Below are 22933 nucleotides of genomic sequence, written 5' to 3'. Positions count from 1 at the left end.
TCCACAATAAAAAATTATATACTTCCAAAATAATATATATAATAATATATGTCTTCGTGTCAGAGTGATCTTAAAAGCAATTTTCTGTCCCATAAAAACATGATTAGCCTTATTACATAACTGCCTTACTTATCTGAACTTATTTTCACAATATAAATAAAAACTACCAATGCGCTTGCAATTTATTATTTTTTTCTGTGTACATTCTCTGTCCCCCAACTGTTGGTAATCAGCAAAGATTGAATTGAGGCAACTGCACTCTTGTTTATTTGAATATTGTTTTCTGAAAGCCTTAAAAAGATGACATAAGGAATTACTAGGCTACAGATGTGAGTAAAAATAAATAAATTAAATTGAAAAAATCATGTTTGGGCACGGCGGCCAGGTGGTTGACTGGTTAGAGCAGGTGTCACCAACATTTTTGAGGGTGAGAGCAACTTCATGTGTACCGATTGTGTGAAGGGCTACCAAATTGATACACGTCTGAAATAACATATTTGTCCAAAATACCTTCAATAATATGAGGATGTGTTATTTTTAATACTTGATGATTTAAATTGTCAGACTTTGATCGTGTTTCGAAATGTCTCACAGTACTGCCAATGTTTGCATTTTTAAATCATAATTTCTACTAGCAAATCACAATGTCCAGGCACTGGCGGGCTACTCAAGTGGTCTTCACGGGCTACCTGGTGCCCGCGGGCACCATGTTGGTGACCACTGGGTTAGAGCGTCGGCCTCAGTGCAGAGGTGCACAGTTCGAGTCCGGCTCCGGCCTTCCTGTGTGGAGTTTGTATGTTCTCCCTGTGCCTGCGTGGGTTTTCTCTGGATACTCCGTTTTCCTCCCACATTCCCAAAACATGCATTGCAGGTTCATGGAACACTCTCAATTGTCCTTAGGTGTGAGTGTGAGCATGGATGGTTAGTTGTCTACATGTGCCCTGCGATTGTCTGGCTACCAGTTCAGGGTGTTCCAGCCTCCTGCTCGAAGACAGCTGGGATAGGCTCCATCATGCCCCGCGACCCTTGTAATGATAAGCGGATCAGAAAATGGATGGAGAGATGAATGAATAGATGTTTGGGTGGTCATGGCCTAAACCAGTCAAATCTGATATATTAGCTGTGTTGTTACCTCACATGCAGCTCACAACCCCAAGGCATATGTGCATGCCATTTGGGGAGTGTCATGATACGCTGTGGCATACTAACTATATTAAATGTCTTAATTAATTGATTTATTTGTCATATTTGCTCATCTGCAGCATCTCTTGGCATTCACGATCAATGCCACTGGTGGGAAGTAATGAAGCACTTATACATACTGTACTTACATTGATTTTCCACACGATATAGAATATATACTGTACATATATGAACAGCTTTGTACTTTTACTTCCTATATTTGAACACAGATATCTGTACTTCCCACTCCTTTCCTTGACAAAAGAAGATATTTTTACTTTTTCAACCTCTGTAGCTGACGGGAGTGACAAAGGAGGTCTTCAATATGTACTGTATTAGTTTTAAGTAGTAGTACTGGAGTTGGAAGTGCTTTCTGTTTTGTTTCGTTAAACCAGTATCTGTACATAAAAGTACAGATTGTGAGTGGGTCATCCGGGGATTTGAGGACAATTTAGGCATGAACATTTTTGAAAAACTGACCTTTTTACTTTTCCGCTTTTGTTATGTATCAAAGAAAATCTGTCAACAATAAAGCATAATTTGATAGGAAATCTGAGTCGTATTTTTACATTTATTTAAATATGTCTTTTTCATGCAAGTGTATTTCTACTTCAGTACAGACTGCAGAGTCCTTTTGCAATATGTATACTTTTGTAACTTTGCCCTTAGGTTCTCTTCAGAACCAACACTATGTTACTTTTACTTGAGAAAACAATTTAAATCAGTACTTCTACTTTCACCAGTCTTTTTTTTTTTACATAAGTACATGCCGTTCCAGTAGAAGTACGAAATATGAATACTTTTTTTCCCAATTCTGTTCAATGCAATGTTATAATTCTGTTCCTTGCCATGTTTACTTAGGTAAGTATGTCAAATCAGTGCTATTGCTTTTCACAGTGGGTAACTTTGCCACCTCTACTCATTGCAATTCTTGTACTTTCGTTTGATTCCGAATCTATACTTTATTACTTTCAGTTAAATGGGTTGAATTAGAACTTCTACTTTACTGTGATCGTTTTTTTCACACGCAAGAATCTGTACTTCTGCTTTGGTATAGAAGAGCGTGAATACTTTTCCAACCCTTGCTGCCATTTCAATTTGAAAATGTTATCAAGCAATTGTATATTTCCTCGCAGCAAGTCCCCACGACAGGCGATGTTTTCCTCTTCTAGTGAACATGTGGGCCTTGTTGTTGGGCCCGCGACAACAACAAACGGGGAAGAGGCAGTACACGTACCTGCTCTCGGGATATACATGGTAAAGACGGTCTCCGGGGCATTTTACAGCTGCCGTAATAACTGCTTGAAGTTTCCCCCAGTGACACACAACTGGAGCGTCTCCTGGCTCGGATGACGGGCACCTTGTCCTCCGTGGCGGAACCCGCGTTCTGAGCTTCCCTGGGCGGGTAACATTGGTCGAAGCCGAGCCCCAGGAAGGAGCCGCAGAGCCCGGCGACGCAGGCGAGCAGTGGCCTGAGGAGCGGCGGCAGTCCGCCTAAACTGGTGAAGGAAAGCAGCCACACCACGCTGGCGAAGAGCAGGATGACTACGCAGTGTTTGAGCTTGAGCGTAGGGACAAGCGTGAGGAGCCCAACGCATCCCAGCACGAACAACAACCTGCCCACCATTTGCATCTGGTGCTGCTCCTCTCCCCATTGCAAAAAGCGGAGCACCACGAAGTCCCCGAGGTAGCACGATGCCGGCAGCGACAGAAGCCACCACCAGTGGCTTCCCTCCTCCTGCTTCCTTTTCCTCAGGTAGAAGGTCAGGAAGAAGAAGGCACAGCCGATGCTGAAGAGGGGACTGGCGGACTGTGAGAAGCCCGTCAACAAAGTCCGTAAATCCCACAGTGAGTCGCTCTGCGAGCTTCGGGAGACCACCGCGGAAAGCGCCAGAACGACTACGGCGCCCACGTAGATGGCGGAAACCCTGAAGACCTTGGAGCCCAGGAGATCTTGGCTGAACAAAAAAACCCTGTGGTGGTCCTGTTTGAGGGGGGTGACGCAGCTCTTCACGTAGCCGTTCCTGAAGCCGTCCGGGCTGTTGCTGCAGGCTCCGTCGTGGTGGTGCCGCGCTTTACCGTGCACAGCGTCTCCTTGCTCCCGCGTGGCCATGGCTCGACGACGGCGACACGTCGTCCACCCCGCTCCAAAGCCCCACTCTACGGTCTTTTGTAGTCGCGCTAACGCTGGACTACATGACGGCGAAGACGCTCCATGGTCGGTCCCAGTAACATGCTCCAGCAGTGGCACTCAAGAATGAAGGTGAGATGTTGTTTTTACAACGAACGGCTTCGCCGGCGCCGTCTACAGGCCACAAATCGCATTGCAGGGACTCGTGCTCCGCTCGCACCAACGCCAGGGGCGTAGCTTGTCGTTTCGAGCTCAAGGCAAAAAACGCACCAGATCCATATAATAATAATAATAATATGGAACTAAATGCACCTCTTCAAGTACTGTACTTAACTTTAAGGTTGTCAAACGGCGAATTTGTTATTTAGGCCACTTTGTCAGGCTTTTCAAGTAAAATATAACAATCTGAAGTTACATTGGGGCCACTCCAACGAATCAGTGCCAAATGCATTTGAAATGGATCGGTGGATAAATTGCATGACACAATTAACTGAAAAATGTTTCAGTAAATTTTTTCACCCAGTCAACTGGAGGTTTGATTTCCAACTTTTGCTACTTATAATATTACATAGCTGAGCACCTTCCTATTTTGTTGTTTTAATGGTACTGTATGTTCCATCCCGAAACCTACGTTCACAACAAGCTGGTCTCTCGGGGGTCCTGAGAGCCAAAAAAAAAGGTTTGCAGGTTCCAGAGGGTTTTATATTCGGTTTTGAGGAGGACACCCTTCTCTGTAGGCATTAACCTGCAGTGATTCATCTCATTAAATGGACACTCGCACGATTCAAACTAGCATACTGTTAAACTGCCCAATCAGCATCCATTGGTTATCCTGGAAGGGGGTTTCTACCCATCTGACCTTTCTCAACCTTTCTCAAAAGTTCTTATCCCCCCACCCCAGATGTTTTTGTTGTTGTTTTCTATTTATTTATTTATTTATTTTCCTCACCCTCTTTTGGAGTTAAGATCAAGAAATGTTAAAATTCGTCAATTCTAGGCTTGTGAACCCCTTTGACACCCTTTTTTACGTCTCACATTCAATTTGTGTAACTATGATAAAGAATGTCATGCTCTTCTCATTAGTGTCTGTCTAAAAAATGTCCACATTTCACTATACAAGAACTCCAATCCAAACTTGTGAGAAGACTTTGCGGTTTTCTGTGTAATCTCTGCCTGATGAGCCTTTTGTCCTCATTCAGTGACTAATTTACGTGAAGCATGTTAGAAACACGATGTAATTTATTATCCTTTTGGTAAAATGGATTTTGTGGCACAATATCGACCAAGTGCCAAACACTCATTTATTTTGTTGTCAAAAATGTAGACTAGTCTACATTTATTATCGTTCACAATCACACCTATGGACAATTTAGTGTGTTCCATTAACCTGTCATGTACAGTATGTTTTTGGAATGTGGGAGAAAACCGCAGTACCTGGAGAAAACCCATGCAGGCACCAGGATAACTCCACACGGGAAGGCCGCAGCCGGAATCTAACCCTGCACTTCTGCACTGTGAGGTGGACATGGTAACCAGTCGCTCATGGTGCTACTCTGGAAAATTCCATCTCACCTTGAATTTTGCAGAATAAGATAAATATGTTCCATTAAAATTACATTACCCTCTTCACTAATTACTGTAAAGAATTCAAAAGTTAAGTGTGTTTGTTGGTTAGGTTTTTTTTGCTGTTTTATAGGTAAATTACTAAATAAAATGAACATGACACTTTTTTTTACTGTAGTTTATCCTGTTCCAATTTTGTGAAGTGACATTATGTGCCACAGGGAGCCGTGCAAATCATTAGACTTTTAGAAGTACTGTTTAACGTACAGTACTGCACTGTGATTGCTCTTACATAATCACGTTCACCAGTTTTCAAGATAACTTCATGCAATTAGTCCAATACAATAAAAAGTTGTGTTTTTGCAGTGATCATTTTGTTCCAGCACTAAATCAAGTCAAGTACAACTTTATTGTCAAATGTGCTGTATGTGCAACATACAACATACAAAACAAATTGTTTTGATCATGTGACAGTCAAATATTTTAGTCCATCTATCAAGCTTCTACAATTTATCCGGATCAGGTCGCGGGGGCAACAGCTTTAGCAGGGAAGCCCAGACGTCCCTCTCCCCAGCCACTTGTTCCAGCTCTTACCGGGGGATCCCAAGGTGTTCCCAGGCCAGCTGGGAGACAGAGTCTATCCAGCGTGTCCTGGGTCGTCCCCAGGGCATCCTGCCAGTGGCACATGCCCTGAACACCTCACCAGGGAGGTGTACTAAATATTTTCCTTCATGTAGAGCGGAGCCAGATGAGGTGGCAGTGGCACAGGCATCAGATTAGGATGCCTCCTGAACACCTCCCTGGTGATCACATCCTAAACTGATGCCCGCGCCACCTCATCTGGTGCCACTCTACATGAAGGAAAGAATTTAGTACTTTACGCAAAAGAATTTAATGAGCGGACTACTTAGAACAACTTAGTGCAGGACTACTGTATTTCGTTGACTCCTACCACACTTGTTATAGAGAACGTATATTTTAATAACGCTTTCTTTTCCCGGTACTTGTAATTTCACCCTTCTGAGACACCGTAGCAGTGATGTGGCGCTCAACCTTCCCAGGCTCCACGTCACGAGGAAGTAGTGGCGACACGAAGGCACAACTCTCCAAATAGACCGACTGACTTTTATAAATGTAATTAATACAGCTCCCAAAGGAAGAACCATTTGCGAGCTATTGGTGGTGGTTCGAGGTAAACTGTGCACGTAACCTTTGCTACTACTGCTAACCGCGTCGATATGTTTTATTTGGAGTCAGCTTGTGAGCTAGCTTTAGCACCAGTGTCCTCCATTTCAAATCCATTGGCCTAGACAAGAGAAGAGAAACTGACGCTAGCCAGTGGTTATGAATTGGTTGGTGATAACTTTGTCGTTTGTCCTATACATTGAATGAGAGTAATTGTTGTTTGCGTTAATTGATGAAACATCTTATCTTGCTCTCGTAACTGCGCGCATGCAATCGTAGCACGGAGGTCAATACGCTTTATACGACGTGTCACTCCTATTTATTTACTCGAAGTCGCATTCTGCCTGTGGGTCGTCATCATTTTTAAATGTAAGTCTGAAATGTGCAAGCGATGTGATGGAACTTTTATCTTGGATTCGCGCATCGTTTAGACATATGCCATTAGCCCACAAATACATACAAATACCAAGTACCTTATTTATCCTGCTCGATCAAATTTTACATGGTTTTACTCCCGCAGAGCATCACGCAAAGGCTTCTTGACATGTTGATCATACTGACAGCAGTGCCTTTTTCTTTTTGTCAGGACACAGCATTTTAAATAGACGATAAATGATTGAGAGCAATTGAAAACAAAACTGTACTTTTTGTTCTTTTCCAGCTGTGCAAATTATTTTATGTCTTACAGGCTTTGTTCAACCATGTTTGTCATGAACTCATCTGTTTTACAGGTGTACCAATTAATCAATGATTCAACAACTAATGGGTTATTACATTGACACTTATTTTGAAACCCAATAAATCCTTCAGAAAACTTATTTTACTTAAAAGTGTTGAAATCTTTGAGTTTTAATCTCCCAAAGTGTTCTGAGATTTCTGTAGTCCTCCACAAAAGCAGACTATGTTATGGCCCAAACCAGTCACTGAATCATAACCTGTTTTTGAATCAAGGGATGGAAATTAAAACTGTAATTCACAAATGATTCACTTATTATAGTAATCATTAGTTCCAGTCCTGATCTGCTCTGTAAATTTCCTCAACTAGTTATGTGCGGCATTGTTGACTCAGGTGATTGATTTTTATCTTCATCGTAGGTGAAAAGCCTACCAGTGACTATTTGGATTCTTGAAGGCCATTCCAAGTCCAGCGCCAAAATGACCGCTGCAGAGAACGTCTGCTACACTCTGATAAATGTCACATCTGACTCAGAGCCCCCCTCTGAAGTCAGCCTCAAGACTGATCTGGGTAATTGATTCTTGTAGATTTTTTTGAAGGAGTCCCATTAGATGGGAAAGTATGATTTTTTTTAAAAATTTTTTGCTCATATTGAAATTTTTGTCCATCAATTCTACAGAAAAGGGGGAGATTAAAGCAAAAACAGAGGCACTGAAGAAAGTGATTATCATGATCTTAAATGGGGAGAAATTGCCTGGTCTGCTGATGACCATAATCCGCTTTGTGCTGCCTCTTCAAGACCACACCATCAAAAAACTACTGCTTGTATTTTGGGAGATTGTGCCCAAAACCACTCCGGATGGCAAACTGCTCCAGGAGATGATCCTGGTCTGTGACGCCTACAGGAAGGTATGCTACATTTTTTTTTAACTCTGGAGTTTAGTTCTACAACAGTGCTTAGTTGAATCACACAATGTCCAGTATGCCTCCACTACGAGTCTATTATCATATAATAAAAACCAAATTGCTATGTTGCCATTCTAATCCTTTCATCAATTAATACAGAGGTATTACTTCAATTGTAGGACTTGCAGCATCCCAATGAGTTCATCCGAGGCTCCACCCTCCGTTTCCTGTGCAAGTTGAAGGAGTCTGAACTGCTTGAGCCTCTCATGCCAGCGATCCGCGCTTGCTTGGAGCACCGACACAGCTATGTCCGGCGGAATGCCGTCCTGGCCATTTATACCATCTATAGGTATAAATTTCAAACTATTTAAAGGGCACTTATTATGGAGGAGGAGCTTTTTAATTTGAGCACCATTACATGTGGGATATAATTATCGATAGACCGGTGATTCACACACATGGGAAATGTTTTAATTTCTGGGGAAATTACTTCATACATGTATACACTGAGGCTGTAAATTTCCCCAGTGTGGGACAAATAAATGATATCTTATCTTGTGTGTGTGTGGAAAAAACCCACTCCCATTTGGTTATAATTATTTGTTTCAGGAACTTTGAACATCTCATCCCGGATGCCCCTGAGCTGATCCATGATTTCCTTGTGAATGAAAAAGATGCTAGCTGCAAGAGGAATGCTTTCATGATGTTGATTCATGCAGATCAGGTTCGCAACACATCAACCTCTTACTTTCATTGTTGCAAGTCATTTGGACACAACCAGTCATGACCCAACTAATTTTCTTCAGGAACGAGCTCTTGATTACCTCAGCACCTGCATTGATCAAGTTCATACTTTTGGAGATATTCTGCAGCTTGTCATTGTCGAGCTGATTTACAAAGTAAGTCATGTCCTGGTGCGCAAGAGAAGCAAAGTCATCACCCAGTACCCGGAAAAACGTTTTTTTTCTCTTCAGGTGTGTCACGCAAACCCATCTGAGCGCGCCCGCTTCATCCGATGCATTTACAATCTGCTGCAATCCTCCAGCCCGGCTGTAAAGTATGAGGCAGCTGGCACGCTTGTAACTCTCTCCAGTGCACCCACAGCAATTAAGGTACACTGGCAATGATTTATGACAAATATTGGCTTTAATAGTAAACTGTAGGAAACTGACAAGACAGTTCATGCTTAGGTTATAACTGCACGTCAAATATCTTTTGCAGGCCGCCGCGCAGTGCTACATTGATCTGATTATAAAAGAGAGTGACAACAATGTGAAACTCATCGTCCTTGATCGTCTGATTGAGCTAAAGGAGCATCCCACTCATGAGCGTGTACTCCAGGTATTTGAAATTCTGGGATGACTTTAGCATCATGCTTCTCAATGAATTGTAATACAAAGTCTAACAAAAGCTTTTTTTGTGCCATATTAATTGCCATGCAAGTTAATTTCCTATAGTTGTGATTAATAATCAAATTATGATTTATAAGCATGTTCATTAACATGAATGCTTATAATGATTTTGACTTGGAACAACGTATTAATGTGTACAAGAATATGTTTAATGTACAGTTCCAATGTGTTACACACCTTTGATTAGCGATAACCCCTGCCTCCTACACCCAGGACCTTGTGATGGACATCCTTCGTGTCCTCGGCACTCCTGATCTGGAAGTGAGAAAGAAGACCTTGCACTTGGCTCTGGACCTTGTGTCATCGCGCAACGTGGAAGAGGTCTGTCGAGTCGTGTGTGTTCTGTTTTCAAGTCGGTACCGTTTCAAATTGACATAATTACATATTTGTGTCCCTTTTCAGTTGGTGATCGTTTTGAAGAAGGAGGTGATCAAGACAAACAATGTCACTGAACATGAAGACACGGACAAATACAGGCAGCTCTTGGTGCGCACTCTTCACTTTTGCAGTGTGCGCTTCCCTGACATGGCGGCCAACGTAATTCCTGTGGTGAGCATTCTTTCGACGATTGTCCGAATTCTTGAAGATTATGCAAAGCAAAACAATGTTTTTGATTTTGATCAGTGATATTAATAATGTGTGATACATTTTCAGTTGATGGAATTCTTAAGTGACACCAATGAAGCAGCGGCCGCTGATGTGCTGGAGTTTGTGCGAGAAGCCATTCAAAGATTTGACAACTTGAGACCGCTTATCATTGAAAAGATGCTGGAAGTCTTTCATGCTATTAAAACTGTCAAGTAAGTCTTTACCATCCAAAGTTACTTGGAAAAAAATTATATATATATATATATATATATATATATATATATATATATATATATATATATATATAATATATAATATTCTGTAACAGCCATATAAGCCTCTGATGAGTATGTCATATTCAGAAACAATCAACGCGGTGATCACTGTTCCATTTTCCACCACACACAGGAAACGAGGCACATTTTCACACTCGGCTTTATTTGTCACGAAAAAGTCCTCCATCATAGATAGCACAAACCTGATTGCGTAGATGACATTTATGAGTTTCATGGTTATCTCACTGAATGTAAATCGTTATTTTCAGGAACAATGCTGACATTATGTTTGAGTATGTAAATAAGATGTCATGCTGTGCGATTATTTAGTGGATGTCACCCTTGGTCAATATTGCAAGTTAAGGGAAAGGGCTAAAGGCTATTACAATCTTTACATTAAAGAGAACCTTTGACCCAATATCAGCATCTTTACAGCTTTTATCTTTCAGCCCGTTGTCCACTGAAAGACGAGCGTTTCGGAGTGTTTGGCAAGGTAGCAAATGTTGCGTTCTCGTCAGGATCTGTTCAAGATTGCATACATTTGCCAGGTGTTGGCCCGCACATTTTGTCACAAGGGAATTTTGAACATGTTGTTTCCCTGCGACAAGAAAAAGGGACATTTTCACGTTATTTCCTTGTGATGAAAAAAACATAAAAACTGATGGCTTACATTTGCCACCTTGAATGAACCCTGATGTGAACGTGCATTCGCTACTTTCGCCAATGTTCACAAATGTGGGAGACATACTTTAGACAATTTAATATATGCTCATGCTCAAACCTTAGTTTTTTTGTACGTTATTACTGTTATTTTTTGAACCGTGACCTTTGTGAGGATAAGCGGATCGGAGAATGGATGAATGGATAGATGAAAAGTGCCATAAAATACTGTACATTTCAATCGATTTAATCATTGGGCGAACGTGATCCATTATATGTTTCCTTTTTCAGTCTCATCAGTTAAAAATACAAATTTATCAATTAAAAAAAAGTACGCAAATGATAAAATTGTGCACCTATTTACATAAGTAATGCCGTGGTCAGAAAGTTGAGCATTTCTAAAAAAGCGCTGACATTATACCGTTTTTGATGGTGAGGTATCCGCAGTACTTTATTCATACCAGTACACAGTGCAACCCTTGTGCTATATCAGTTTGAGACCATGTCCCTCATGCTACAGAATCTACAGAGGAGCACTGTGGATCTTGGGTGAATACTGCAGCACAAAAGAAGACATCCATAGTGTGATGACAGAAGTTCGCAGATCATTAGGAGAGGTACGCGTGTCCCATAATGTGTTGTGTAGGTCTCACAAAGTACATGACAAATATCTGACATGTTCTTTAATTACACAGATTCCTATAGTGGAAAATGAGATAAAGAAAGAGACAGGGGAGTTGAAGCCCGAGGACGAAGTAAGTGCTGCTCCAGCTCAGAAGCTGGTGACAGAGATGGGCACTTATGTGACACAGAGCGCCCTCAGCTCCTCCAGGCCTTCCAAAAAAGATGAGGATAGGTAAGACCCATCTTGGAAAATCTGTGCACATTATTTTGTCAGCCCACTCACATCTGTTCTTGCCCCTCAGGCCTCCACTAAGGGGCTTCTTGATGGATGGTGATTTCTATGTAGCTGCTTCTCTAGCCACCACCCTGACCAAAGTGGCTTTGCGCTACGTTGCTATTGTCCAAGACAAAAAGAAACAAAATGTAAGTTTATCTTGCATAATCTCTTGGGATGTCCTGAATCGAATACATGATTTTTCAACTGATCCGGTATCAGGTGAAAAGATTTTATTCATTTCCAAAACAGATCAAAAAGCTACAAAATAATTCAAATGTGCAGGTATCCGTGCCAAATACAACATAATAGCTATGTTTCATATTACACAATGTTATGTTTCTGTTAAACAAAAAAATGAGAGTATTTGTTTCGTTCACGACACTAACTGCTGCGCGTGCGCACACACACACACACACACACACACACACACGCGCACACACACTTCCCATGTAGACATCAGAAGACTGGCAGGTTTGACCTTATGAATTGTTTTCAGCGAGGGGCAAGTTGAAAGAGACTCCTTAAAAAGTCTGACTTACCTGTTATAAAGAAGCCTTCTCTAAATGGCATCGTCAAAGAATTGCGAGAGCGACAGACGGGTTCGTGAGAGGTGTGACATGTCCAAACATGTCATTTCAAATAGAGGTTTAGTGAGTATAAATTATTTGGTGTTCCCCACTGGTTGCATTTAACGAGGTCACAAGTCAGTAGTTCATAGATGGGAGAGGTCATGCACATACCCAAAAACTACATCGACTTGTGTGTGCGTGTGTTGCCTAAATAGCAGATCAGGACTCGGTATCGGCGGATACTTAAAGCCAAAGGCTCCGACTCGGACACAGGACATCCCTACTATTGTCATAAAACATAATACATGTCCATCTGACCTCACTTTCCTTCTTAGTCTTTTGTTGCAGAGGCCATGTTGATCATGGTCACCGTGCTGCACCTGGGCAAGTCCTCACTGCCTAAGAAACCAATTACAGACGACGATGTGGACCGAATTTCCCTGTGCCTCAAGGTCCTGTCAGAGTGCTCACCGCTCATGAATGACATCTTCAACAAGGAGTGCCGCAAATCCCTGTCACATATGCTGACTGTCCGATTGGAGGAGGAAAAGCTGTCACAGAAGGTTATGGCTCTTGACTCCAATTGGATGACAATTGAAGCATATGAATATTCTGATTCAGCCAAGCTATTGTATTCTCAGGTTATCGCATTGATCGGAACTGGACTGTTCAGATTCTTCGATGCTTTGTATCTTATCCGAGTAGGATTCATCAGTGTTTTCTTAAGCCACTCACTAAGCATTTATTTCCACCAACATTTATATTTGTCATCTACGTTTTTCAAAGGGTAGATGGCAGCATTGCATCGCTTTGGATTTTGAGATCAGCACAGCTTTTGAGTAGCAGCTAAAGATTAGGGGGTGAATCTCAGATTATCACATTGATTACAAGGGAGAGAAACGTCCGCAGTTCAAAGTCCAACGAATATTATGGACCTCATGCTCAGAGATGCAGAGTATGTCCATGTATGATATAAACGGAGTGTGTCGCCATTGTGAGAAAATATCATGAAATTATAGTGTGTAGGAGTGAATGGCAAAGGCCTTGTAAAAAAAAAAAGTCTATTTAGCTTGACCTGTTTCTTTTCCTAAAACTTGTTTTATCCAGTTTCGGTCAGAAACCATTTTATGGGGTGAAACCAAACCATGTTGTCTCACTGAAAAGAGTAGAAGAGAGTAGAAGCTCTAAGTACGCATTTTTTTCTGCTAAAAGAAGAGATTGTACTTTGGGTAGTTTCAGTGCTTACATTGTCAAAGAGCACAATTGTCTGTGGCTCTTTCAAGATCAGTCAGAATGTCGAAACGTGCTGGCAAAATTCACATTCTGTCTTTTTCTCCCATACCAGAAAGAGTCTGAGAAGCGTAACGTGACAGTGCAGGCAGACGACCCGATCTCCTTCATGCAGCTCACGGCCAAAAATGAGACGACCTCTAAGGAGGACCAGTTCCAGCTCAGTCTGTTGGCTGCTATGGGCAACACTCAAAGGAAAGAGGCTGCCGATCCGCTGGCCTCAAAACTCAACAAGGTAGCTATTCCTTGCTTCACAGGCATCAAGCCTCGACAAGATCAATAACAGCTTTCATCACGAATGGGCAACAATCTTTGTCTTTTTGACTGTACCCTTTTAGGTGACCCAGCTGACAGGTTTCTCAGACCCTGTGTACGCTGAAGCCTATGTCCATGTCAACCAGTATGACATTGTACTGGATGTGCTGGTGGTCAACCAAACCAGTGATACGCTCCAGAACTGCACTCTTGAGCTCGCTACTCTCGGTAAATTCTGTTCAAGTTGTCTTTGTTTTATTGCCTCATTCTCTTTTAACGGTCATTTTTCCACAGGTGATCTCAAGCTGGTTGAAAAGCCTTCCCCGCTTACTCTGGCTCCTCATGACTTTGCTAACATCAAGGCCAACGTCAAAGTGGCTTCGACTGAAAATGGCATCATCTTTGGCAACATAGGTAAGAAAACTGTACATTTCACCAGGACGTTATCTCGAGCTGAGTTTTTTTTTCTCCAAGAACCAGCTCAAAATATACTTGGCTCTCCTCAGTGTACTCCCTTAATGACCAACATTACAACACGATGGTGTAGTTTGTAAGGCTGTGCAAAAATCATGATTATTCAAATGGGAATTTGTGTGCGTGTGGAAAAGCCAACATTAAATTATTTTTGCATTTGGATCATAACGAATCTTGCTTGTGGTGTCACTTAAATGAGGGCGCTCAGGATGTGTGGCATAGGTTGTGCGCATGTGCTTTGTGGAGGCAAGAAAGTTGGCTCAAGCGATATACCCAGAAGTGGATGAGCATGTACGCTATGTTAATAGTTAGTTTGCCAACTAATGTTCAGCAGCAATGAAGCCCATCATGAAGCCTCATTCAACTTTTGTCCACATTGTGGAGCAGGATCCTGGTTAAAAGTAAGCCATTTCCAAAATCAAAAGTCAATTTAAATGCAGGAGCCACTAGCATTCAGTAGCTGGTGCTGTATCTTACAGTTTGGTCGATAAGTTTTCAAATAAGTCAATACAATCCAAAATATCAAAATCAATTCGGAATATGTTTTCAAATCACTGGCCTCTAACATTCCGGTACGATATGTAATTGTTATTCTTTTGTCCCCAGTGTATGATGTGTCTGGAGCGGCAAGCGACAGGAACTGTGTTGTCCTCAGTGACATCCACATTGACATCATGGACTACATCCAGCCGGCGTCGTGTACAGATGCTGAATTCAGACAGATGTGGGCTGAGTTTGAGTGGGAAAACAAGGTGAGCTTTTTCTGCGACGCTGCCATAAATGGCAGCCTTGCCAGTGATACGGTCTGTCTGGAGTGGTACTATTTGGCATTAGGAGAAGTTTTGTGTATAAGCCAATTAATAATTGTTTTTACTCCTGGTAGGTTACGGTGAACACAAACATCACTGATTTGAATGAATACCTCCAACATATCCTCAAGTCCACAAACATGAAATGCTTGACTCCAGAGAAGGTTTGTTTTTGCCAAAGTGAAAGCAAATCAATTATTTGTAATTCTTCCACTACATTAAGAGAACAGTTCAATGTTTGGACTGTGTTTTGTCCTCTTGTGTCATTTCGAAATAATCGATCTTATATGGCAGAAACATGCAAATACTATTGTAAAATATTTGTATATTTATATCCTATCCAATCAACCAGGCATTATCCGGCTTCTGTGGTTTCATGGCCGCCAACCTTTACGCCCGTTCCATCTTTGGCGAAGATGCCCTGGCTAATGTTAGCATTGAGAAGCCCATCCACCTGGGACCTGATGCACCTGTCAACGGACACATACGCATTAGAGCCAAAAGTCAGGTGGGTCACTGCTGATTCAGGATGAGTGTATCCACTATTAATTGTCTTGGAAATTGAACTATTAGTTTCACAATTAATGCTTAAGAATTAAGTGGTTTAATATCACCAAATAAGAAACAAAGTGAATTGCACGTGTACATCAAACAGCCTCATAGCTTTGCCTTATGAAAGTGAAAAGTCTGTGGGAACCCCCCCCCCCCCCCCCCCCCCCCCCGCTCCTTTTATCTTTAATGCTTGCAAAATCATATTAACAGGAACTACCTAAAGAGGGCAACTTTTCAGTTGAACTGTTTCATGAATCTGAATCTGTCCACGATGGTTTCTATTCTTTATACTCCCTGAGCCACACCTACGCCGGAGAGCAGCTCTCCCTAGCCCCTGTGACGATGTGTGACTCCACAGTCTTAGCTTGTTCCAACTACATATATATGACACGGCTTTCATACATACTGTAAGGTGCAGAGCCAGGAAAAAAAGGTCACAGTGACACAACGTCCTTGCTCATATCAACTATCTATTGTGCTAAAGAGGCCTAAAATAATTGCATCCTGCTGGTTTACTGCAAACACACAATTAAAAAAACACCATAGATGGCTAACGAAATCAGAATAGACGTCATGGTATAACCCTTTGAGCAACTGATATTTGAACACAAATGTTGCAGCAGCACACAAAGACAGATAATGTAAAAATTCTTATTCTTTGTTTGTTGTTTTTGTTTTCTCTTTCTCCTTTCTTCTTTCTACATACATTCTTGCTGCTGGAGGCTGTAAATTTCCCCAGTGTGGGACGAATAAAGGATATCTTATCCTCTATTACTGCAGCTTACTGTGTAGTTGAGACTGTATCTGTATACAGTAGACCCTGACATATTCACAGTTCGGCACCACCGGAGTCACCATAAATATACAGTATGTCTGTCTCCCCTCCATCCCCAACCCTCCCTTCTCTCCCTACCTCCTATCTCCTCCCACAGCTGTAAATCATGTTCCACCAGCAAATAGCTGATTAGTATTCAGTATGGGAGCGGACTGGGACACTTTCATTGCTGTCCGATGTGACATGTTTGGTAATTTCATTGTTAAGATGTGACAAGAATGGGTAAATCTATTAATGCCCTGTTGGTAAAAATATAAATAAATAAAACGCATCACAGAGGTTATGCACTGCAGAATATGCCACGTAATACCCATCGAATTATCATGATGCACATACTGTTACATTTTTCATCTTCTATTTAATTATTTATTTTTATGAGGGGTAAGACTAACAATTTGATTCAATATGGTACGGCTCAGTTCGAGACGGGGTGATGCAATGACTTTTGGGTCATATACCGTACATTTGAATGAACTCGTCCGTACTAAAAATGTACCATTTCCTTCCAAGAAATATCTTTCCAATAAAATACAATTCAATACGTATCTCTATATATTCCAAAGTAGAACGATTTGATTCAGTTTGATTCAATGCAATCACATCTTTTTAAATCAAAAAATGATTTTCGAGTTCAAACCATTTTTTTGTTACGCCCTTAATTATTGTAGATTTTATAAAGTGCAGCACTATCGACTGCTATTTTTTTTTTATTCCAAACACATTGCAGAAATTTTTGTTTGTGTTTTTATTTGTGGGGGGGGGGCTTAAAATTTTGATGGCATTTCAATTAATTATAGTGGGGAAAAAATAATTTAAGATAGGCATGTTTTGAGGTCACGGAAGAAGTTTGAAACTTATAAGTCGAGGCTTTGAAACTTGTAAGACTGTGCCATTCTAAATGCAAGTTCGGAGGTTACCAACTGAATATTGTCTTGCAATAAATCATCTTCATCTGTTCAACAGGGGATGGCCTTGAGCTTGGGCGACAAGATCAACCTCTCTCAAAAGAAGGCGACTCTCTGAGTGCAGCTTGACCCTTCTGACTTGATAAAAGTCAGCCACTCTCCTATGTATCATTCTTTCTGCTCCCTTGCATCGCTGCACATTTACAATTCTGGATAGTCAGTTGGCTTCTGTGCTGTTTTTTTTTTAAATTAAATCACTTATCCCTGATAACCGCTCATTCCTGGTTCATTTTGAATAAATGTCCATCGAATGATCCACTTAAGATGTATGCACTTGTTCATTCATTGATATGCTTAATGATTGCCTCAGGATTAAATACAATTTGTATTTTTCAAATATCATGCACAAAATTGTTTGAAAGACCGACCACAAAGAAATTAAGTTAGATGATACTGCATTCAGTACTTTATTTTCCTCATATATTGGATTTTGAATTGACTACAGAGAAGCGGGCGTCTTATTAGCTCAGGACTTTTTATTTAATAATGACTTTATTTGTCAAATTTGATCGTGTGTAATCTTTCAGTTTCTCAGAATATTGAAAAAGTAGATAAAATGCAGGAAAGGGAAAATATATTACATATGTTTTATACAGTATATTCCTGCTGCCTCGGTTACAAGCTGAAGGATGATTGCCAAATTTCATAACGTTGAGCCACTTTTCCTTCAGAATGTATGTGAAGCTGTCATGCATCACAACGGTTATTGCAATCATCTAGTCGAGAAGCACAACCTGTTTTTTCCCCCCACAAAGTGTCTACTTTGGGTGTGGTATTTATTAATCACATGGATAATTGAGTGGGGAACCTTGTGTACTAGATGAAATTTGAGTGATTTCTCTTGCATTTGGTATCATTTTAAAACTTGGAATAACAGGCCACTTATCTATTTACAGCATACCATCGTCACAAATCAAATCCATGTGACTTGCAACCAAACCAATGAAATTTCAGGGTGCAACATTTGAAGGGAAAAAAAGTACTTTGACGGTGGGGACAATGCGGCTGAAGTTCCAGTCATTCTTTGTACGACGATCACATGACCTTGATTATTTTAGGCATTCATGATAAACCGTGAATTAAGTCATGCATTAACACAAAATGGTACATTATTCAACCAATATATGATGATTTGAAAGAGGCGTGATCAGTCTCAAGTGAAGGGACTCCCACATGAAGCCGTGGAACTACAGCCTGTAATTGGAATTCCTCACATGCCTCATGTGTTGCACAGTATGAGGCTGATGTGGAACTTCTCCTGTCAGTGCCCCTAAATCCACAGTGACAACATGAAATACAGATCTCATATCCTAGTCACAAACCTGCAAGAAAGTCTGTCATTTCTGTTACCGCAAAATAACTAGCTTGGACTGAAATGATCTGCGTTCACCTCAAGGCTTCACACGGCGGTTTCGGAGTCTAGTGACACTAGATGGCGTCACCGTCCTCAGTGGACACACGATGCAGACGTCCTCAAGTTTGCCGCATTTATCAAATTGGCATTGTTGACATGCCTGAGAAGACAGATGTCCTGTAAACTTCAGTGATGTATAAATGATTTGTATAAATGATAAACAGTAAGGGGGCAGCGGTGAGGAATCCGACAATGCATTCATTAACGAAACGATTGAAAACGAGAGTGAGCTAACTCGTGTCATGTTTAAAGTTTAGTATATTTTTCAATTATTTTGACGTTCCAGTCTATACATTTTGTTTATGCTTAAATGAGTTGGATCCGTACTTTTACTAGTGTCGGTGATTTTATAGTGAAGTAAATTGTAAAGGCTGTGCTTTTTAACTTTTACTTAAGGAGTTGAAATACTTTTACCAGGTCATTTTTACATGATGATCTTATCTTGTACTTGAGTGTGGTGTGATTGCTCTTGCCGCCTCTGCTCACTGCAATTTCTGTTGTTTTTGTATTTAGAGAGATTTCAAAATATGTACAGTACGTTTTGACGTTTGCTTGAGAAAATTGGTTAAATCGGGACTTTTATCAGAGTCATCCCCCACCCCCCAAAGAATCAAGTGTGCAGGCTGCTATTTGTCGATAACTTATGTGAGTGCGTGACATGAGTCTCAGGTGAGTACAAGTCTGCGGGAGTGCACGAGCTTGCGCGTGGGCTATGTGCGTTGGGGCAATTATATGCAGGTGGGGAGCCCCCTTCGACAAACGCGGGTACTGCATCCTCTGACGATCACTTCTCCGGTCTCTACATCTTGTTGAACGTCGCAGGCTGAGACAGGCAGTCAGGCACTGTGCTCCAGTTTCAAACGCGGTCACACGTATGGACCGGCGCCCGTAGCTACCTTCCGGACTCCTCCGTGCTCCTTCTCGCCACCGACGAGCCGGTTTCGGCATCTTCCTGTGGGGACTGCCTCTTTCTCTCTCTCCAGACTGCGTAAGGCCTCTCTGGTTGAAGAGGAGAAAAGTGGGGCTTGGTGTGGCGAAGGCGGTGGCGACTAAGTGTCCTCGATGGCAGGCTGGAAGGACGGCTCGGTGCAGGAGAAGTACCGGCTGGTCGTGGTCGGAGGCGGCGGGGTGGGCAAGTCGGCCCTGACGATCCAGTTTATTCAGGTCAGTGAGGCTGCACTCCCTCCCTCTTTGGGTGCCCACAACACGGAGAGAGGCCGTAGGGAGACCCGTGAAGCGGGCACCGGCGGGCTGTTTTCTTCGCCGCTACTTTGCAGAGGCCTGCAGCAACTTAGCCAGGGTTTGTTTGTTTGGAGAGATTCGAACGCTTTATTTTTGATCTTTTTCGAAGCATGGCTGTCATATCCAATGCGTCGACGCCTGGTACATCCCCGACTACTTTGCACTTCGTTAGTTAGAAAAAAGGGGAAGTTGACTTGAAGCAGAGCTAGTAAAAGTACTCACGCTGTACTTAAGTACGAGTACAGATACCTGTTGGGGGGCGGGGGGCACTGTTAAATGTTTAAGTACTGATTCAACTCCAGTACGTGAATATAAAAGTTTTTACTCAGAAAAAATGCATTTACTCAGAGAAAAAAAAAACATCAACCTCTGGGCACAGATTACAAATTTAATTTATTCTGTGCAATGAACTTTCCCAATGGAAATGATATGAAATGCATTAATCCTTCTCAGGTCCTCCTCCTAAATACCATAATTTTTCATACAAAATCAGTTTTAATAAATTAACACAATTCAGAAACCCGCTTAACTTGCATAGTGCTTGTAGTGAAAAGTAAAAAAATATATACTGGACACACTGTCACAACGTGTTGCCATTCCACTGTATACGTTTGTGAGCTGTCTTACAAAATGTGCAAATTTAGCTCACAATAACAACTGAAAAATACTATACCTGAATCATTTTCCAGATTAGACTGCTATGTTAAAATAAGCTTGAGAATGGATGAGGAAATTCTTACTTCTCTGAATCTGTTGCTGTCATTGTTCATGCTAACTGGCTCACCTTCCTCCATGTCGATTTTACCTCATCCTATTTATGTCTTTTTTGTTTGATGTAGTCATTCCCCCAAGTTGAAAAAGTAACAAGCTTATTCCGACAAAGTACAAATATATGTAGGGAGTACAAGTATAGAGTTGTCAGACAAATGAATACTCCAAGAATACAAGATACTGGACTAGTCTAATTAAATGCACCATATTCATACTTTGTTATCCGTATTTGTACCTCACACCACTGTTTTTAAGAGCTTACGCTTCATCCTCAAGTCGAGATGAATTTACGTCTCTGCTTTCAAGCTACAGTCTGGGTGAACCAACAACACTTAAAGGCAGAGGAAAAGTTGCCCGATAGTTGCCTTTTGGCCCACCCCCCTTGCCACAAGGAGAACATCATGGCACCAGCCAGAGAGAAGAAAACGGTTCACAGCTAAATCACATGAGAAATATGCTCAAACACACAGGCGGGGCCAATTTGTCTTGCTTGACTGATTGCAAGTAAGCAGGCAGCAGCACAAAGTGTCCATAAAAAGATGATTAACTTTCGAGTTCAGGTGACTTCCACAAAATGCAAGATGGTGTGAGCTCCCTTTTTTTCCTGGAGACCACCCACCTCTCCAACAATAATAGACAAAGAACTTAACACACAGTACTTACTAAATGTCACATTTGTGTTAAAGACAAAGCACCATGCTGGTTGCATTCCGACACTTTGCAGACTTAGTGGCGTTGTTCGACCTTCCTGGCCCTCATCATGGCTGTTTGATTTCCGCCACCATTCACAAAAACACGCATGCACATAATATGACAAACTTTGCCCATCGTGTGTGTGTGTGTGTGTGTGTGTTCCTTTAGTTAGTGCTGCGGCACTGATGCCTGCTTCCAAGAGACGAGACTGCAGGCAGCTGCATGTCTCCACACTGTCAGACAATGGTGGGCTGGCACACGTGTCAGAGCGGGGGTAAAAAGCTTCTGGTGAATTTATGTTGGTTGGTGTGAGGGGGAGTTGTGTCTAATGAGGGTTCAAAAAGCTCATTAACTACATACCAAGTAAAAAGGGCTCAGATAGCTGTGGCCCAGATTCTTGCCGGAGCCCACTGACCCTGCCGCCCCACACATGGGGAGCTTTTAAAAAAACTTTAAAGGTTTGCACATGCTAATTGTAATCACCCTATGTTGTTATTCAGCAGGGTGAACACATGCTGGAGGTATCTAATGGTGAAAATGGTATTTTTCAAAGTAACGTCAAAGCAAACTATCTGCCTCAAAGCTTGGCAGTCGTCATCATTACACGCATACTAACGTTGTAATACAGACTCACACACCACTCCATGTCGAAATACGGTGCCGTCATGTTAATGAACCAAGAGAAAAGAATCAGTTAACTGTCCAAAATGTTGCTGTATAACAGAACTAGCAGATTACAACGGCACGTCTATGATCGCCAATACAAGGTAACAAAATAAACACAAAATACTTTTTACACAAGCTGCTATGGCCACAATTAACATGCAGGTGCTCACTAAAGACGCAGACTGGCTAACAGGGAGCTTTTTAACAGCCAATCGCTATTCTCAGTTCAAAATAGCCAACCCTACACTCAAATTCGCTGACACCCACATCACTCACCACACACACTTAAGTCAGAAAAATAGTGTGTAACGTGATGACTGTGACACCAAGTGGACAAAAATATTACCTGGACCTCATAGGTACGTACATTTTGTTGTTCAATTCTCATTTGAAGAAACAAATTCAACAATTTGTAGTTGCTTGCAATTGTCACAAGATGTTGACAAAACACTACTTTTCTATTAGACCGAACATGAGTGAAAGGAACTCCTCCCCTGACTTTAACATAGTTCCTTGGCAGCAAGGCACATGCTCATTCATGTGCATGTCTGTGTGTGTATACGTGTGTCTGTGTGTGTGTGTGTGAGAGAGAGAGAGAGGGAGAATTGAAAATAAGCGGGGAACACCTTATTTTGGTCGCCTTAGATTTTATTCAACATTTCGGCCAAGAATATATATTCAGGAAGTTTGTGTAAAACAATTGCAACTTCATGGTGTCTTGATTTTGACAAGAATATTGAGACGGTGCTGTGATGGACAATAGAATCCATTCAATTTAATTTGTGAGCTTTTGTATTTACTGTGCCTCCACTGTAGTTTCGTGCAACTCTTCAAAAGCAATGTTTTCATTTCAAACTAGGTGGGGCGTTTGACTTGAGTTGTAACAGTGCATCAAAATATTGTAGTCATATCATGCAAT

General features: G+C 41.5%; 3 protein-coding genes across 5 annotated transcripts in view; 2 read left to right on the top strand and 1 right to left on the bottom strand.

Annotated features, from left to right (window-relative positions):
- Positions 1 to 3493, bottom strand: part of pde3b (phosphodiesterase 3B) — a 55131-nt gene extending 51638 nt beyond the window's left edge. For both annotated transcript variants that reach the window (XM_052063617.1, XM_052063618.1), the window contains exon 1: positions 2420 to 3493. In XM_052063617.1, the coding sequence (XP_051919577.1) occupies positions 2420 to 3295 (876 nt within the window). In that variant the 5' untranslated portion in view covers positions 3296 to 3493. The remainder of the gene's footprint in view (positions 1 to 2419) is intronic.
- Positions 3494 to 4728: 1235 nt separating this feature from the next.
- Positions 4729 to 17491, top strand: copb1 (COPI coat complex subunit beta 1). Of its 2 annotated transcripts, none has more exons than XM_052063626.1 (22): positions 4729 to 4841; positions 7157 to 7307; positions 7417 to 7646; positions 7823 to 7992; positions 8253 to 8367; positions 8450 to 8542; positions 8618 to 8755; positions 8865 to 8984; positions 9269 to 9376; positions 9458 to 9604; positions 9710 to 9855; positions 11099 to 11195; positions 11274 to 11434; positions 11505 to 11625; positions 12384 to 12611; positions 13394 to 13573; positions 13677 to 13821; positions 13888 to 14007; positions 14674 to 14819; positions 14951 to 15040; positions 15229 to 15384; positions 17227 to 17491. In XM_052063626.1, exons 1-22 carry the CDS (start codon positions 4839 to 4841, stop codon positions 17284 to 17286), a joined length of 2925 nt encoding a protein of 974 aa, XP_051919586.1. In that variant the 5' UTR covers positions 4729 to 4838; the 3' UTR covers positions 17287 to 17491. The 2 variants fall into 2 exon arrangements, with proteins under 2 accessions (XP_051919586.1, XP_051919587.1); XM_052063627.1 differs by lacking the exon at positions 4729 to 4841 and adding an exon at positions 5900 to 6068.
- A 1922-nt stretch (positions 17492 to 19413) lies between these two features.
- rras2 (RAS related 2) overlaps positions 19414 to 22933 on the top strand; it is a 39541-nt gene continuing 36021 nt past the window's right edge. Inside the window, exon 1 of the mRNA XM_052063682.1 lies at positions 19414 to 19806. Within this exon, the coding sequence (XP_051919642.1) occupies positions 19705 to 19806 (102 nt within the window). The 5' untranslated portion in view covers positions 19414 to 19704. The remainder of the gene's footprint in view (positions 19807 to 22933) is intronic.

The sequence above is a fragment of the Hippocampus zosterae genome, chromosome 4 (genome assembly GCF_025434085.1).
Source record: "Hippocampus zosterae strain Florida chromosome 4, ASM2543408v3, whole genome shotgun sequence".
Taxonomy (NCBI): Eukaryota; Metazoa; Chordata; class Actinopteri; order Syngnathiformes; family Syngnathidae; genus Hippocampus; species Hippocampus zosterae.
This window is presented reverse-complemented; position numbering and strand designations above follow the sequence as displayed.